This window comes from Salvelinus namaycush, chromosome 25 (genome assembly GCF_016432855.1).
Source record: "Salvelinus namaycush isolate Seneca chromosome 25, SaNama_1.0, whole genome shotgun sequence".
NCBI classification, from domain to species: Eukaryota; Metazoa; Chordata; class Actinopteri; order Salmoniformes; family Salmonidae; genus Salvelinus; species Salvelinus namaycush.
Window position 1 is genome coordinate 34,474,704 of NC_052331.1, and position 18,194 is coordinate 34,492,897.

Genomic DNA, 18,194 nt, shown 5'->3' on the forward strand with positions numbered 1-18,194 from the left:
GGAGGGTGATGGCTAGGGCCATTCCCCCCAGAAATGTCCGGGGACTTGAGGTGCCTTGGTGGAAGAGTGGGGTAACATCTCACAGCAAGAACTGGCAAATCTGGTGCAGTCCATGAAGAGGAGATGCACTGCAGTACTTAATGCAGCTGGTGGCCACACCAGATACTGACTGTTACTTTTGATTTTGACCCCCACTTTGTTCAGGGACACATTATTCCATTTCTGTTAGTCACATGTCTGTGGAACTTGTTCAGTTTATGTCTCAGTTGTTGAATCTTGCTATGTTCATACAAATATTTACACATGTTAAGTTTGCTGAAAATAAACGCAGTTGACAGTGAGGGGACGTTTCTTTTTTTGCTGAGTTTAGATTGTACAATATTTGCACATTATTTCTTAAAAAAAAATTCAAGCCCTGTCAAGTTGGTTGTTGATCATTGCTAGACAGCCATTTTCAAGTCTTGCCACAGATTTTCAAGCCGATTTAAGTCAAAACTGTAACAAGTAGGCCACTCAGGAACATTCAATGTCGTCTTGGTAAGCAACTCCAGTGTATATTTGGCCTTGTATTTTAGGTTATTGTCCTGCTGAAAGGTGAATATGTCTCCCAGTGTCTGTTGGAAAGCAGACTTAACCAAGTTTTCCTCTAGGAGTTTGCCTTTGCTAAGCTCTATTCTGTTTATTTTTATCATAAAAATCTCCCTAGTCCTTGCCGATAACAAGAATACCCATAACATGATGCAGCCACCACCATTCTTGAAAATATGAAGAGTTGTACTTAGAGATGTGTTGTGTTAGATTTGCCCCCCAAGCATAATGCTTTGTATTCAGGACAAAAAGTTCATTTCTTTGCCACATTTTTTTGAAGATTTACTTTAATGGCTAATTGCAAATAGGATGCATATCTTGGAGTATTTGTATTCTGTACAGACTTCCTTCTTTTCACTCTGTCAATTAAGTTAGTATTGTGGAGTAACTACAATGTTGCTGATCCATCCTCAGTTTTCTCCTATCACAGCCATTAAACTCTGTAACTGTTTTAAAGTCACCATTGGCCACATGGTGAAATCCCTGAGTGGTTTCCTTCCTCTCCGGCAACTGAGTTAGGTAGGACGCCTGTATCTTTGTTGTGACTGGGTGTATTGATACACCATCCATAGTGTAATTAATAACTTCACCGTGCTCAAAGGGATATTCAATGTCTGCTTTTTTATTTTTACCCATCTATCAATAGGTGCCCTTCTTTGCGGGGAATTGGAAAACCTCCCTGGTCTTTGTGGTTGAATCTGTGTTTGAGATTCACTGCTCGACTGAGGGATCTTACAGATAATTGTATGTGTGAGGTACAGAGATGATGTAGTCATTCAAAAATCATGTTAAAAACACTATTATTGCACACAGAGTGAGTCAATGCAACTTATTATATGACTTGTTAAGCACATTTTTACTCCTGAACTTATTTAGGCTTGCCATAACAAAGGGGTTGAATACTTATTGGCTCAAGACATTTCAGTTTTAAATTGTTCATTCATTTGTAAACATTTATAAAAACATAATTCCACTTTGTGTGTAGGCCAGTGACAAAAACATCTAAATTTAATCGATTTTAAATTCAGGCTGTAACAAAAAATGTGGAAAAAGTCAAGGGGTGTGAATACTTTCTATATATCTTCTATGTAATTCTATGGTTAAAACAGTGTGTATCGCTGTGGGAGTGGGCTGGGTATGAGATGTAAATTATCCACAGGATCCAGATCAGTGGCATATAATCAGTGGCATAGAATACGTGGTATATAATCCATGGTATATAATCTGTGGTGTATAATCCGTGGTATATAATCTGTGGTATATAATCTGTGGTATATAATCAGTGGTATATAATCCGTGGTATATAATCCGTGGTATATAATCCGTGGTATGTAATCCGTAGTACATAATCCATGGAATATAATCAGTGGTATATAATCTGTGGTATATAATCAGTGGTATATAATCCATGGTATATAATCCGTGGTATATAATCCGTGGTATATAATCCATGGTATATAATCAGTGGTATATAATCCGTGGTATATAATCTGTGGTATATAATCCGTGGAATTTGATCCGTGGTATATAATCTGTGGTGTATAATCCGTGGTATATAATCTGTGGTATATAATCCGTGGTATATAATCCGTGGTACATAATCCATGGTATATAATCTGTGGTATATAATCAGTGGTATATAATCCGTGGCATAGAATACGTGGTATATAATCCGTGGTATATAATCCGTGGTATGTAATCCGTAGTACATAATCCATGGTATATAATCAGTGGTATATAATCTGTGGTATATAATCAGTGGTATATAATCCATGGTATATAATCCGTGGCATAGAATACGTGGTATATAATCCATGGTATATAATCAGTGGTATATAATCCGTGGTATATAATCTGTGGTATATAATCCGTGGTATTTGATCCGTGGTATATAATCTGTGGTGTATAATCCGTTTATCTCTACAGGGTATCAGATATGTGGCAGCAGCTGCTTAGGGAAGGGGGCTAGGTATAGGGACTGTGCCATGATGCATTAAAGGAGCCTTGGGACTCTTGGATCAATAGAGAGCTTTGTCTATACACACACACACACACACACACACATTGTCTCATCTACAAGATCACAGTTGCACACAGTACACACATCTGATGACTTTCAACTCTGCACGATAGAAAAATGCTCGTAGAAAAGAATGGCACGTGACTACCCCATAGCTGCATATCAAACAGCGGAAATGTTCTTCATTACAAAAGCCTGGATAACAACCCTTCCAGTGAGGTTGACTCCCATACCTTCACCATGGATACCAGGCATGTACCGTTGACAGTGACTGATTGAAGCAGCATACTAATTCGTCCCAAATGACACCCTATTCCCTATTGGCCCTGGTCAAAAGTAGGGCACTACATAGGGATTCAGTCAGAGTGAAAGAGGCTTTTAATTCTGACATTTGCAACCTGTACCACCTGCGATCTGTACCAGAAAGTAAAGACACAGGATGTAATCCCCTATATGGTGTAGTCACGCTTCTCAGATGCCTCCAGCCCTGAACCTCTTATCTTGGACTTCCAGATCAAACTTTGTCCAGAGGAGTGGAGGGTAAACTGCTGATACTGGGTTTGGTAACCATGGCTCCCATTGATCACTGTTGGGTTGATAGAATCCTGAAATTACTAAATTGGCCTTGTGGTCCAGATGGTTATTTTTCGAGAGCAGTGCTAGTATCTCAAAGGTCGTGAGTTCACTTCCGGTTGGGCCATGTAAAATGAAAATTAGTGGTGATCTTTTTGGATTGAGGCATCTACTGGAAATAGCCCAAATGATCGCCATACGGTACAGTATGGTACTTACTATACATAGGTAACACAGAATATCATAAACATATAACGATGGTTATTATTGTTGCACCATAGGAGCACACAGTAGTGATGGACAGCCTTGTGGCAGCATTCCTCCACAGTATGAATGTGAGGCATTTTATAAGCACCTTGTCAATGTGCCGCTGAGTGCCCAAGACAACCCACCTTCGGGCCTTGTGGCATTATTGCTCTAAGGGCAAGAATGTATAACGTTGGAAATATTGAATTATTTTGGCTATATAATCTATATAATCTATATAATCAATGGATTTTTGAGTTCGTTGTGCCTTGTAGGGTCTAAAGGAAAAGCTTGAGATCCTACGGCTCTAGAATGAACCAATCCATTACAACGACAGCATGTACCTACTGAATTACTGTGCCGTCAAAACCTCTCCTCCCTCCTTTTGTTGTCCTCTCTCTCCCCCGTCTCTCTCTCCCTCCCTCCTCTGTCCCCCCCCCCTCCCCTGTCTCTTCCCCTCCCTCCCTCCCTATCTCTCCCCCTCCCTCCCTCACCATCTCTCCCCCTCCCTCCCTCCACTCACCTCCCTCTCCCCTTTTCTTCCACCCCTCACCCCTATAGTCCCAGGCCATGCGCATTGTGCGGACAGTGGGCCAGGCCTTTGACGTGTGCCACCAGCTGACCCTGCAGCAGACAGGGGAGCAGAGCTCTGAGGATGGACTGGACACCAATGCTGCCGACGCAGATGGGGAAGACGCCGTGCCAGGTGTGACTCACTTGCCCACGCACCATACTGTCTTATTACCTTATACCATTTTATTACCCAATACCATCTTATTACCTAGAACCATTTTACTACCTAGAACCATTTTATTACCTAGAACCATCATATTACCTAGAACCATCTTATTACCTAGAACCATCTTATTACCTAGAACCATCTTATTACCTAGAGCCATCTTATTACCTAGAGCGATCTTATTACCTAGAACCGCCCTATTACCTAGATCCATCTTATTACCTGGAACCATCTTATTACCTAGAACCGTCCTATTACCTAGATCCATCGTATTACCTAGATCCATCTTATTACCTAGTACTGTCTTATTATCTAGAACCATCTTATTACCTAGAACCATATTATTACCTAGAACCATCTTATTACCTAGAACCATCATATTACCTAGATCCATCTTATTACCTAGATCCATCTTATTACCTAGTACTGTCTTATTATCTAGAACCATCTTATTACCTAGAACCATCTTATTACCTAGAACCAGCTTATTACCTAGAACCATATTATTACCTAGAACCATCTTATTACCTAGAACCATTTATTACCTAGATCCATCTTATTACCTAGTACTGTCTTATTATCTAGAACCATCTTATTACCTAGAACCATCTTATTACCTAGATCCATCTTATTACCTAGAACCATCTTATTACCTAGAACCATCTTATTACCTAGTAGCGTCCTATTACCTAGAACCATCTTATTACCTAGAACCATCTTATTACCTAGAACCATCTTATTACCTAGTAGCGTCCTATTACCTAGAACCATCTTATTACCTAGAACCATCTTATTACCTAGTAGCGTCCTATTACCTAGAACCATCTTATTACCTAGTACATACTGTTCTATATTTGCACTGTGGGGACATTCTCTTCTGAGACTCAATCAGTTAGAGTGTGACTCTAGAGAGAGTGGAGAGCAGCCAAATTCTGATTCGATGTTTCAAGCGTCTTTGGATCTGAAAAAATCTCTAAAATACAATTAGTTTGTATAAAAGGAATGGGTTATGTTATACGTTTTTGCTGGTGGTAGTTGGTCCCTATTTTAGTATGTTTATGATTTGTTTTCTCTGTCTCCATCCATCTCTCTCTCTCTCCATCCATCTCTCTCTCCATCCATCTCTCTCCATCCATCTCTCTCATTCAGCCAAGACGAGGTTGGCATTGTCTGATTCGACCGACCTTGAAGCCACCACAGAGGAGAGCATCGACTGTTTGTCATCTGACCTGGACAAGACCAAAAGCCAGGACCTTCTTAGTAAAGATGGGAAGGTACTGTATGACCTGAGTCTTATTCATTACATCACACTGTAACGAAACGTCTTGCAACAGAAAATGTATGTGGACACCTGCTCATCAAACATCTCATTCCAGAATCATGGGCATTCATATGGAGTTGGTCCCCCCTTTGCTGCAGTAACAGCAAACTCTTCTGGGAAGGCTTTCCACTAGATTTTGGAACATTGCTGCAGGGACTTGCTTCGATTCAGCCACAAGAGCATTAGTGTGTTTGGGTACTGATGTTGGTTGATTAGACCTGGCTCGCAGTCGGCGTTCCAATTTATCCCAAAGGTGTTCAATGGGGTTGAGGTCAGGGCTCTGTGCAGGCCAGTCAAGTTCTTCCACACCGATCTCAACAAACCATTTCTCGATGGACCTCGCTTTGTGCACGTGGGCATTGTATAAGGGCACAAGGCGAGACCCAAATGCAGAGAAAGGAGGCAAATGATTGAGCTCCGATATTTATTAGAACAAAAGGGGTAGGCAAAAGGCAGGTCGGAGACAGGCGAGAGTTCTTAAAACCAAGAAGACAAGGAAAAAACAGAGACTGGGAAAAATAGGAGCCAGGACAAACGTCAGTTGACTTGGCAAAACAAGATGAACTGGCACAGAGAGACAGGAAACACAGGGATAAATACACCGGGGATAATAAGCGACACCTGGAGGGGGGTGGAGACAAGCACAAGGACAGGTGAAACAGATCAGGGCGTGACACGTTGTCATGCTGAAACATGAAGGGGCCTTCCCCAAATTGTTGCCTCAAAGTTGGAAGCACAGAATCTATAACATCATTGTATTCTGTAGCATTAAGATTTCCATTCACTGGAACGAAGGGGTCTAGCCTGAACTATGAAAAACAGCCCCAGACCATTATTCCTCCTCCACCAAATTTTACAGTTGTCTCTATGCATTGTGGCAGGTAGCGTTTTCCTGGCATCCACCCAACCCAGATTAGTTCGTTAGACTGCCAGATGGTGAAGTGTGATTCATCACTCCAGAGAATGCGTTTCCACTGCTCCAGTCCAATGGCGGCAAGCTTTACACCACTCCAGCCGACGCTTGGCATTGCGTATGGTGATCTTAGGCTTGTGTGCGGCTGCTCGGCCTTGGAAACCCATTTCATGAAGCTGCCAACGAACAGTTCTTGTGCTGACATTGCTTCAAGAGGCAGTTTGGAACTCGGTGTTGGAACCGAGGACAGACGATTTTTACGCGCTACGGATTTCAGCACTCGCCAGTCGCGTTCTGTGAGGTTGGGTGGCCTACCACTTCACAGCTGAGCCATTGTTACTCCTAGACGTTTCCACTTCACAATAACAGCACTTACAGTTTACCGGGGCAGCTCTAGCAGGGCAGAAATTTGACGAACTGACTTGTTGGAAAGGTGGCATCCTATGACGGTCCCACGTTGAAGCTTTTTGCAGATTAACAAACACTACTTAAGCATCTAGTGTGGAACTGAGATGTTATCTCCTGTTTGTTGTTATCTTGTGTTTGTTGTCATAAGGTCGAGAAATATTTCATAGGGTGGTGCTGTAATATTAATGTGTTCCTATGTTTTATTGATGAAAACACAGCATGATGCCCTCCAGTGCTCTACTAACCAGTGTCATACAACCCACTCACTATTTATTATCTCTCTCTCTCTCTCTCTCTCTCTCTCTCTCTCTCTCTCTCTCTCTCTCTCTCTCTCTCTCTCTCTCTCTCTCATTCCATATTGATATGATAAGGTCTATGGTGGGGGACTTCTGTGTTTGAGCCAATGGTTGTTAGCAAGATGATGATAGTATTGTGTATTCTAGATGTCTTGTTTTACAGTAAACGTCTTATCTAACAACGGAGTTCAAGAAATAGAGTTCAGAAAACATTTACCAATAAACTAAAGTAGAAAAATATAATAAAATCAAAAAGTAACACAAGAAAATTACATAACAATAACGAGGCTTTATACAGGGGTACCGGTCCCAGGTCAATGTGTGGGGGTACAGGTTAGTCCAGGTCATTTGGAAAGTGACTGCATAGATAATAGACAGCAAGTAGCAGCAATGTAAACACAAAGGGGGGGAGGCATACATTGTGGCCATTTGATTAATTGTTCTTATGGCTTATGGCTTGGGGGTGGGAGCTGTTAAGGAGCCTTTTGGTCCTAGACTTGGCGCTCCGGTATCGCTTGCCGAGCGGTAGCAGAGTGAACAGTGAACAACCTCTATGCAGACGACACCATTCTGTATACATCTGGCCCTTCTTTGGACACTGTGTTAACAAACCTCCAAACGAGCTTCAATGCCATACAACACTCCTTCCGTGGCATCCAACTAAACGCATGCTTTTCAACCGATCGCTGCCCGTGTAACAGTATAGCACCCGTTGCTCCATAAAAGCCGCTGCCCTTGCAGAGCAAGGGGAACAACTACTTCAAGGTCTCAGAGCGAGTGACGTCACCAATTGAAACGCTATTAGCGCACACCCCGCTAACTAGCTAGCCATTTCACATCGGTTACACCCGCACCTGCCCGTCCGACTAGCATCACTACTTGCCTTACCTCCGTTATCCTACCTCATTTGCACACACTGTATATAGACTTTTTCTATTGTATTATTGACTGTACGTTTGTTTATTCCATGTGTAACTCTGTGTTGTTGTTTGAGTCGCACTGCTTTGCTTTATCTTGGCCAGGTCGCAGTTGTAAATGAGAACTTGTTCTCAACTGGCCTACCTGGTTAAATAAAGGTGAAATAATATTTATTTTAACAGTCTATGACTTGGGTGACTGGAGTCTTTGACAATTGTTTGGGACTTCCACTGACACCGCCTAGTAAAAAGGTCCTGGATGTCAGGAAGCTTGGCCCCAGTGATGTACTGGGCCATACACAGTTACTCTGTAGCGCCTTACGGTCAGAAGCCAAGCAGTTGCCATACCAGGCAGTGATGCAACCAGTCAGGATGCTCTTAATGGTGCAGCTCTAGATCTTTTTGAGGATCTGGGGACCCATGCCAAATCTTTTCAGTCTCCTGAGGGGGAAAAGGTGCTGTGCCCTCTTCACGACTGTCTTGGTGTGTTTGAACCATGATAGTTTGTTGGTGATGTGGACATCAAGGAACTTTAAACTCTCGACCCGCTCCACTGTCGATGTTAATGGGGGCCTGTTTCCACTCTTTTTCCTATAGTCCACGATCAGCTCATTTGTCTTGCTCACATTGAGGGAGAGGTTTTTGTCCTGGCACCACAATTGTTGTGTCGTCAGTAAACTTAATGATGGTGTTGGAGTCGTGCTTGACCACGCAGTCGTGGGTGAACAGGGAGTACAGGAGGGGACTAAGCATTTTTTGGGCACCCTGGTGTTGAACGCTGAGCTGTATTCAATGAACAGCATTCTCACATAGGTGTTCCTTTTGTCCAGGTGGGAAAGATCAGCGTGGAGTGCGATTGAGGATCTGTGGATCTGTTGGGGTGGTATGCGAATTGGAGTGGGTCTAGGGTTTCTGGCATGGTGGTGTTGATGTGAGCCATGACCAGCCTTTCGAAGCACTTCATGGCTACCGACGTGAGTGCTACAGGGCGGTAATCACTTAGGCAGGTTACCTTCGCTTTCTTGGGCACAAGATGCTGGTCTCTTTGAGACATGTAGGTATTAGGTCAGGGCGAGGTAGAAAATGTCAGTGAAAACACGTGAATGTTGACCTGTTTAAAGGTCTTGCTCACATTGGCTATGGAGAGTGTGATCACACAGTCGTCTGGAACAGCTGGTGCTCTCATGCATGTCTGATAGGCTCGCGTGACTAGGCAGCTCGCGGCTGGGTTTCCCTTTGTGGTCCGTAATAGTTTTCAAGCCCTCCCATATCTGACGAGCATCAGAGCCAGTGTAGTAGGATGCAGTCTTAGTCCTCTATTGACACTTTGCCTGTTTGATGATTAGTCGGATTTCTTATAAGCGTCCGGATTAGTGTGCCTCTCCTTGAAAGCTGCAGCTCTAGCCTTTAGCTCGGTGTAGATGTTACCTGTAATCCATGGCTTCTGTTTGGGATATGTACGTACGGTCACTGTGGGACAATGTCATCGATGCACTTAGAGTAGAGGACAGTTGAACGGTCTGGTCTGTCTCTACTGTATACCATCAATATACTTTAATTAATGAACTAATAATCTAATGATGATCCTCTATGAGCTGAGATGAGCTGAGATAAACTCCATCAAACCAGATTGTCTTTGTACTGTAATATGCGATAGATGTCTGTCACAAAATCTAACATGCTGTACAACACAAGAAGGTACTCAAAGACCCCCATAAATACTGTCAGACATAACAACCACTCTCTTCCAGACCACTATTTATAGTCTCCCTTGTAAAAGGTATTCTTTCCCTTTCTCTTTCTGCTTGTCAATAACTTCCTATCTTCCCATCTCTCTTTCTCTTTCTCTCTCTACCTCTTTGTTAATAGCTTCATCTTGCCTCTCTGATTGTATCAACCTCTTTTGTAGCCTGTTGTATTGTATTGAACCGTATTGTGTTGAACCGCAGCCCGGTGTATACATAGCACAGAGATAATTACTGCTAGTTTGGAGCTGTCCTTGGTGCTGTGTCGTTATTTCTTTATGATGGTAGGCTTATTAAGTGAAGAGCTAAATGAAGTCCAATAGGTTTCCAAATTGAGCTTTCACTATTGTGGTATACGCAATTATAACACGCAGTAACATAGTGACACCATTCACCAATGGGAAATCAAGGCTAATACTATCAGACAGAATAGAAATCATGACAGTTTTGCTCAACATAAAGATAACAGTATTATTAACTAATTCCTGCCTGCATGAACATACAAATATGTACAGTATGGGCTTGTAAAATTTCAGTAACTTCCCCAGAATGTACAGTTTTTTTCTGAAATCCCGATTTGAGGACTCCCAGAATCAGGAGGGAATAAACAGGCAATCTGGGAATTCAACCAGGATTTCTGGGAAAAACAGGAGATTTGGGGAAAAGTTACTGGAATCTTGCACCCTAACAATATGTAATGTAACGTGCACCCTCCTATCCTCATTCATTATAGATCACTAACAACTGACCTGGTGCTCTTTATTCCCCATCCAAGGACCAAGCCCTGCAGCTGACCTCCCTCAGAACGGGGCCATCCGTGTCGGACCTCTTGGCGGTGGACTCCCCCCGCTCAGTGGAGCACCAGGTGCAGCTGCTCCAGAGACTGCTCCAGCAGCAAGAGCAGCAGGCCCAGGCTGCTGCAGCACAGGTAGACACATTTTCTAACTTTTCCAAATTACAGTTTGTCTTGTTGAATGCGGCTTATGAGTAACATTGGCATAGTTTGATTAGCCAAAATACTGTACATGTCACTGTTTGTTATGGTAGTTTAGATCAAAAAGAGACGATTAAACTTGAGCCACAGTACCGTGGCAGATTATTAGCTAGCTAGAAATCTCTTACAGCATTTTCTGTGGTGAGCACAAGTGGCTATTTCATAATGTGTCTGAACCATCACTATAAACAGTAACGTGTGTATTATAAATACGACATTTTATATATTGAGGTTTTTTGTTCATATTTCCGAATGTGTTTACGTTATACACCTCTGGAAAACTTTTAAGTAGTTCAATTAGTGTTTATTTTGTTTAATTGGTTCGTGCTACCCTGAGCTACCACTCTAATGACTGACAGTTCAACAAGGGAGAGGCATTGCCTTTTGCTGCTGGGGCGATAATGAATGATAAGACAGTGCTCTTCATCAAAGGTAGCTCTCAGCTCTGCTGGTGTAAGAAGACACCAGCAGTGACTAACGAGCTCAACGGTGTCACTCTACACTCTCTACTCTGTTTCTCATTCTCTCTTGTCATTCCTGTAATCACATGGCTTGGTCTAATGAGGTTTGGGCTGGTTTTTGGTTATAACGACGAACAGAAGCAGAATCGTGAAGAAACGTTCACTTTGATCCTGGATCAGTGGATGTGTGTTTGTGAATTTTAGTCAGATATTTTTGGGTATTTCTGTGTGTGTATGTTCAATAACCTCTGGGTGCATATTCATTTATATTATTTTACTGTGTGTGTGTGTATGTGTTTGCGTCCTCACAAATATAGTAATACACAAATGTGTGTGGGTTCGCATTTTTGCATGCATGCGCCTGGTGTGTAAGCATGCACACGAACATACAGTATCTACACACAGTATCTACATACAGTACCTACACACAGTATCTACATACAGTACCTACATACACTACCTACATACAGTATCTACATACACTACCTACATATAGTATCTACATACAGTACCTACACACAGTATCTACATACAGTATCTACATACAGTATCTACATACAGTATCTACATACAGTACCTATATACAGTATCTACACACAGTATCTACATACAGTATCTACATACACTACCTACATACACTACCTACATACAATATCTACATACAGTATCTACATACAATATCTACATACAGTATCTACATACAGTATCTACATACAATATCTACATACAGTATCTACATACAGTACCTACATATAGTATCTACATACAGTATCTACATACAATATCTACATACAGTATCTACATACAGTACCTACATATAGTATCTACATACCTGCAAACGTGTGTGTATACACTCTCACCTCCCAGTGTGTGTGTGTGGTGTGTGTCTACCTAGACGTGTGTGCTCCAGGACCAGCTGTCAGTGGAGGTGCGTGCAAGGACAGACGCCCAGGCCCGGGTCCAGAGACTCCTGCTGCAGAACACTGACCTGCTGCAGCACATCTCCCTACTGGTCAAACAGATCCAGGAGCTGGAGCTCAAGGCTGCTGGAGGACTCAGCTCCAGTGATTGAATCTGCTTCTTTATCCATTCTCTCTTCTCTTATCCCTCGCTTTCCTTCTTCTCCCCCTCTATCTTCATCCTTCTTTCTATTCTCATCTCTCTCCTCTCATCCCTGTTTCTCTTCTCATCTCTCCCCTCTCATCCCTGTTTCTCTTCTCATCTCTCCCCTCTTATCCCTGTTTCTCTTCTCATCTCTCTCCTCTCATCCCTGTTTCTCTTCTCATCTCTCCCCTCTCATCCCTGTTTCTCTTCTCATCTCTCCCCTCTCATCCCTGTTTCTCTTCTCATCTCTCCCCTCTCATCCCTGTTTCTCTTCTCATCTCTCCCCTCTCATCCCTGTTTCTCTTCTCATCTCTCCCCTCTCATCCCTGTTTCTCTTCTCATCTCTCCCCTCTCATCCCTGTTTCTCTTCTCATCTCCCCTCTCATCCCTCTTTCTCTTCTCATCTCTCCCCTCTCATCCCTGTTTCTCTTCTCATCTCTCCCCCCTCATCCCTGTTTCTCTTCTCATCTCTCCCCTCTCATCCCTGTTTCTCTTCTCATCTCCCCTCTGATCCCTGTTTATTTTCCCATCTCTCCCCTCATCTTTCATCCCTTTCTCCTCCTCCTTCTGTACTGTCATGTATTTATCATCAACTTTGACATCACAGCTCATCAGCAACGCTGTCATCTTGCCTGTCATCTGCCTGTCATCTGCCTGTCATCTTGCCTGTCATCTTGCCTGTCATCTTGCCTGTTATCTGCCTGTTATCTGCCTGCCATCTGCCTGTCATCTTGCCTGTCATCTTGCCTGTCATCTGCCTGTCATCTTGCCTGCCATCTGCCTGTCATCTTGCCTGTCATCTTCCCTGTCATCTGCCTGTCATCTTGCCTGTCATCTGCCTGTCATCTTGCCTGTTATCTGCCTGTTATCTGCCTGTTATCTGCCTGTCATCTGCCTGTCATCTTGCCTGTCATCTGCCTGTCATCTTGCCTGTTATCTGCCTGTTATCTGCCTGTCATCTTGCCTGTCATCTTGCCTGTCATCTTGCCTGTCATCTTGTCTGTCATCTTGTCTGTTACGCTCGTCGTCAGATGATAAATGACCGGACCAAGGTGCATCGTGGTTCTTTATTTGAAAATGTAACACCGGGAAAAACAATGAACACAAACCGAACGTAAAGCTAGTCGTGCATAAAGCAACAAACAAAAGACAAGATCCCACAAAACCCAAAAGGAAACTGACAACTTATATCTGATTCCCAATCAGAGACAACAATAGACTGCTGCCTCCGATTGGGAATCAAACACACCAACATAGAAACAGAAAACCTAGAATGCCCACCCTAATCACACCCACTAATCACAAAAAGGCTCTCTAAGGTCAGGGCGTGACATTGCCTGTTATCTTGCCTGTTACCTGCCTGTCATCTTGCCTGTCATCTTGCCTGTCATCTTGCCTGTTACCTGCCTGTCATCTTCCGTGTCATCTTGCCTGTCATCTTGCCTGTTACCTGCCTGTCATCTTCCGTGTCATCTTGCCTGTCATCTTGCCTGTCATCTTGCCTGTTATTTGCCTGTTATCTTGCCTGTCATCTTCCGTGTCATCTTGCCTGTCATCTCGCCTGTCATCTTGCTTGTTATTTGCCTGTTATCTTGCCTGTCATCTTGCCCTTTCCAGTTTATCATAATCTCCGCTCTCAATTATCCCCTCAAATCACCTCCTCTCTCTCCTCTCTCTATTCCCTCCATTCATCTTCTTTCCACTAATTGTCTTTCTTTATTTTATTTGTATCTTTCATTATTTATCCCTCTTTCAATCTCGCTCTCTCTCTTCTCTGTTTTCTCCACAGTGGGCTCCCAAGACAGTTTGCTGGAGATCACCTTCCGTGCTAAGCCCCCCCTGCGTGACGCCCACACCACCCCCACCTCCATGGGCCCCCAGCAGGGTCAGCCCCAGATCAACAATGGCCCATGGGCCTCCACCCTAACAGGGTCCTCTCCACCAGGGACCAGGGCCCCGGAGAGCCTCTCTCTGGGGCCTGGCGGCAGTGCCGTGAGGCTGGAGTGCTTCCGCTTTCCCCGCCGCGGGGGAGAGGAACCCCACCAGAACCAAGACCAGGAGGGGGAGAGTCCGAGCTCAAGTGGCCCAGACGGGGACTCCCCTGTGGGTGGAGAGGAGGTCCTTGGAGCCCTGGAGTTCCTCCGGTTCCGGGAGTCGGGGATCGGTTCGGAATACGAGTCCAACACGGACGAGAGCAGTGACAGGGACAGCTGGGGGCAGGGCGAGGGGGCGGGGCCTGAGGGCGCGGCACGCCTCTTCAACGTGCTGAACGCAGAGAGCCCTTCAGACTGTCTGGATGATGACATGGCTGTGTAGCCCTCCACAGCTCTGCTTCACTAGGTCATATCATATACAGTAGTGCTATACTATTGTTGACAGTTCTCCTCCCTCCCAACTCTGCTCACAGTACTTTTGTTTGATATTTGTTCATATTTATTAGATATTTGTTTATAATTCATTAGATATTTGTTTATATTTATTAGATATTTGTTTATATTTATTTGATATTTGTTTATATTTATTTGATATTTGTTTAGATGTATTTGTATTTGTTTATATTTGTTATACTTGCTAAATATGTTTTTTTTGTTGCATTGTGTACATATGTTGGATATTTTATTATTTGTTTATTTTTGCCATTTTTGTTTATATTTGGTCACATTTGTTTATATTTGATGCAGTTGTTAACATGTGTTTGTTGCATTTGTTGATATTTTTCATATATTTTGTCTCAGCACTTGACTTTCTGCTGCTGTTTCTACTCCCCTGGGCTTATTGCAGTGTAGTTGTAGCCTGTGTCAGAGCCATCTAAATATATGACTCTGGTCTGTATCATATATCTAAATATATGACTCTGGTCTGTATCATATATCTAAATATATGACTCTGGTTTGTGTCATATATCTAAATATATGACTCTGGTCTGTATCATATATCTAAATATATGACTCTGGTCTGTGTCATATATCTAAATATATGACTCTGGTCTGTATCATATATCTAAGTATATGACTCTGGGCTGTATCATATATCTAAATATATGACACTGGTCTGTATCATATAACTAAATATATGACTCTGGTCTATATCATATATCTAAATATATGACTCTGGTCTGTATCATATATCTAAATATATGACTCTGGTCTGTGTCATATATCTAAATATATGACTCTGGTCTGTATCATATATCTAAATATATGACTCTGGTCTGTATCATATATCTAAAGGACTCTGGTCTGTATATCTATATGACTCTGGTCTGTATATCTATATGACACTGGTCTGTATATCTATATGACTCTGGTCTGTATATCTACATGACTCTGGTCTGTATATCTACATGACTCTGGTCTGTATATCTACATGACTCTGGTCTGTATATCTATACGACTCTGGTCTGTATATCTACATGAATCTGGTCTGTATATCTACATGACTCTGGTCTGTATATCTACATGACTCTGGTCTGTATATCTATATGACACTGGTCTGTATATCTACATGACTCTGGTCTGTATATCTACATGACTCTGGTCTGTATATCTATGCGACTCTGGTCTGTATATCTATGCGACTCTGGTCTGTATATCTATATGACTCTGGTCTGTATATCTACATGACTCTGGTCTGTATATCTATACGACTCTGGTCTGTATATCTACATGACTCTGGTCTGTATATCTACATGACTCTGGTCTGTATATCTACATGACTCTGGTCTGTATATCTACATGCCTCTGGTCTGTATATCTATATGACACTGGTCTGTATATCTACATGACTCTGGTCTGTATATCTACATGACTTTGGTCTGTATATCTACATGACTCTGGTCTGTATATCTATGCGACTCTGGTCTGTATATCTATATGACTCTGGTCTGTATATCTACATGACTCTGGTCTGTATATCTATATGACTATGGTCTGTATATCTATATGACTCTGGGCTGTATCATATATCTACATGACTCTGGTCTGTATATCTATATGACTCTGGTCTGTATATCTACATGACTCTGGTCTGTATATCTATATGACTATGGTCTGTATATCTACATGACTCTGGTCTGTATATCTATATGACTCTGGGCTGTATCATATATCTACATGACTCTGGTCTGTATATCTATATGACTCTGGTCTGTATATCTACATGACTCTGGTCTGTATATCTATATGACTCTGGGCTGTATCATATATCTACATGACTCTGGTCTGTATATCTATATGACTCTGATCTGTATATCTACATGACTCTGGTCTGTATATCTATATGACTCTGGTCTGTATATCTACATGACTCTGGTCTGTATATCTACATGACTCTGGTCTGTATATCTACACGACTCTGGTCTGTATATCTACATGACTCTGGTCTGTATATCTACATGACTCTGGTCTGTATATCTACATGACTCTGGTCTGTATATCTACATGCCTCTGGTCTGTATATCTATATGACACTGGTCTGTATATCTACATGACTCTGGTCTGTATATCTACATGACTTTGGTCTGTATATCTACATGACTCTGGTCTGTATATCTATGCGACTCTGGTCTGTATATCTATATGACTCTGGTCTGTATATCTACATGACTCTGGTCTGTATATCTATATGACTATGGTCTGTATATCTATATGACTCTGGGCTGTATCATATATCTACATGACTCTGGTCTGTATATCTATATGACTCTGGTCTGTATATCTACATGACTCTGGTCTGTATATCTATATGACTATGGTCTGTATATCTACATGACTCTGGTCTGTATATCTATATGACTCTGGGCTGTATCATATATCTACATGACTCTGGTCTGTATATCTATATGACTCTGGTCTGTATATCTACATGACTCTGGTCTGTATATCTATATGACTCTGGTCTGTATATCTATATGACTCTGGTCTGTATATCTACATGACTCTGGTCTGTATATCTAGATGACTCTGGTCTGTATATCTAGATGACTCTGGTCTGTATATCTATATGACTCTGGTCTGTATATCTATATGACTCTGGTCTGTATATCTACATGACTCTGGTCTGTATATCTACATGACTCTGGTCTGTATATCTACATGACTCTGGTCTGTATATCTACATGACTCTGGTCTGTATATCTACATGACTCTGGTCTGTATATCTACATGACTCTGGTCTGTATATCTATATGACTCTGGTCTGTATATCTATATGACTCTGGTCTGTATATCTATATGACTCTGGTCTGTATATCTACATGACTCTGGTCTGTATATCTACATGACTCTGGTCTGTATGTCTACATGACTCTGGTCTGTATGTCTACATGACTCTGGTCTGTATATCTACATGACTCTGGTCTGTATATCTATATGACTCTGGTCTGTATATCTATATGACTCTGGTCTGTATATCTATATGACTCTGTGTTATTGGACCGTTGTGTAACAGTGAAACACACCCACCCAGCATGGCCAGTCATCAGTCTTGATGTTGTTTTAATTGAAAGATTTTAAATGGGTTAAAAAGGACTAAACTAGACTTGATATTGTTTAGAACTGCTGTACTAATACTGTGTTACAGTACATTTGACTGGATCTCATTTGAAATGTGGACAAGTGATTCAAAACAGTTTATATTCAGGTTTTGATCCACCACATTGCAACATGCAAGACGTCCTTTTCCCCTAGACTATGGTACGATTCACTTTTCCCCTAGACTATGGTACGATTCACTTTTCCCCTAGACTATGGTACGATTCACTTTTCCCCTAGACTATGGTACGATTCACTTTCCTCTAGACTATGGTACGATTCACTTTTCCCCTAGACTATGGTACGATTCACTTTTCCCCTAGACTATGGTACGATTC

At 42.2% G+C, this 18,194-nt stretch overlaps 1 protein-coding gene across 1 annotated transcript in view; it reads left to right on the forward strand.

Moving 5' to 3' along the window:
• LOC120019913 (carboxyl-terminal PDZ ligand of neuronal nitric oxide synthase protein-like) overlaps positions 1-14,641 on the forward strand; it is a 47,097-nt gene extending 32,456 nt beyond the window's left edge. Inside the window, exons 6-10 of the mRNA XM_038963322.1 lie at positions 3,989-4,133; positions 5,316-5,440; positions 10,542-10,694; positions 12,117-12,285; positions 14,115-14,641. Coding sequence (XP_038819250.1) covers positions 3,989-4,133; positions 5,316-5,440; positions 10,542-10,694; positions 12,117-12,285; positions 14,115-14,641 — 1,119 coding nt within the window. The remainder of the gene's footprint in view (positions 1-3,988; positions 4,134-5,315; positions 5,441-10,541; positions 10,695-12,116; positions 12,286-14,114) is intronic.
• The last annotated feature ends 3,553 nt before the right edge of the window (positions 14,642-18,194 follow it).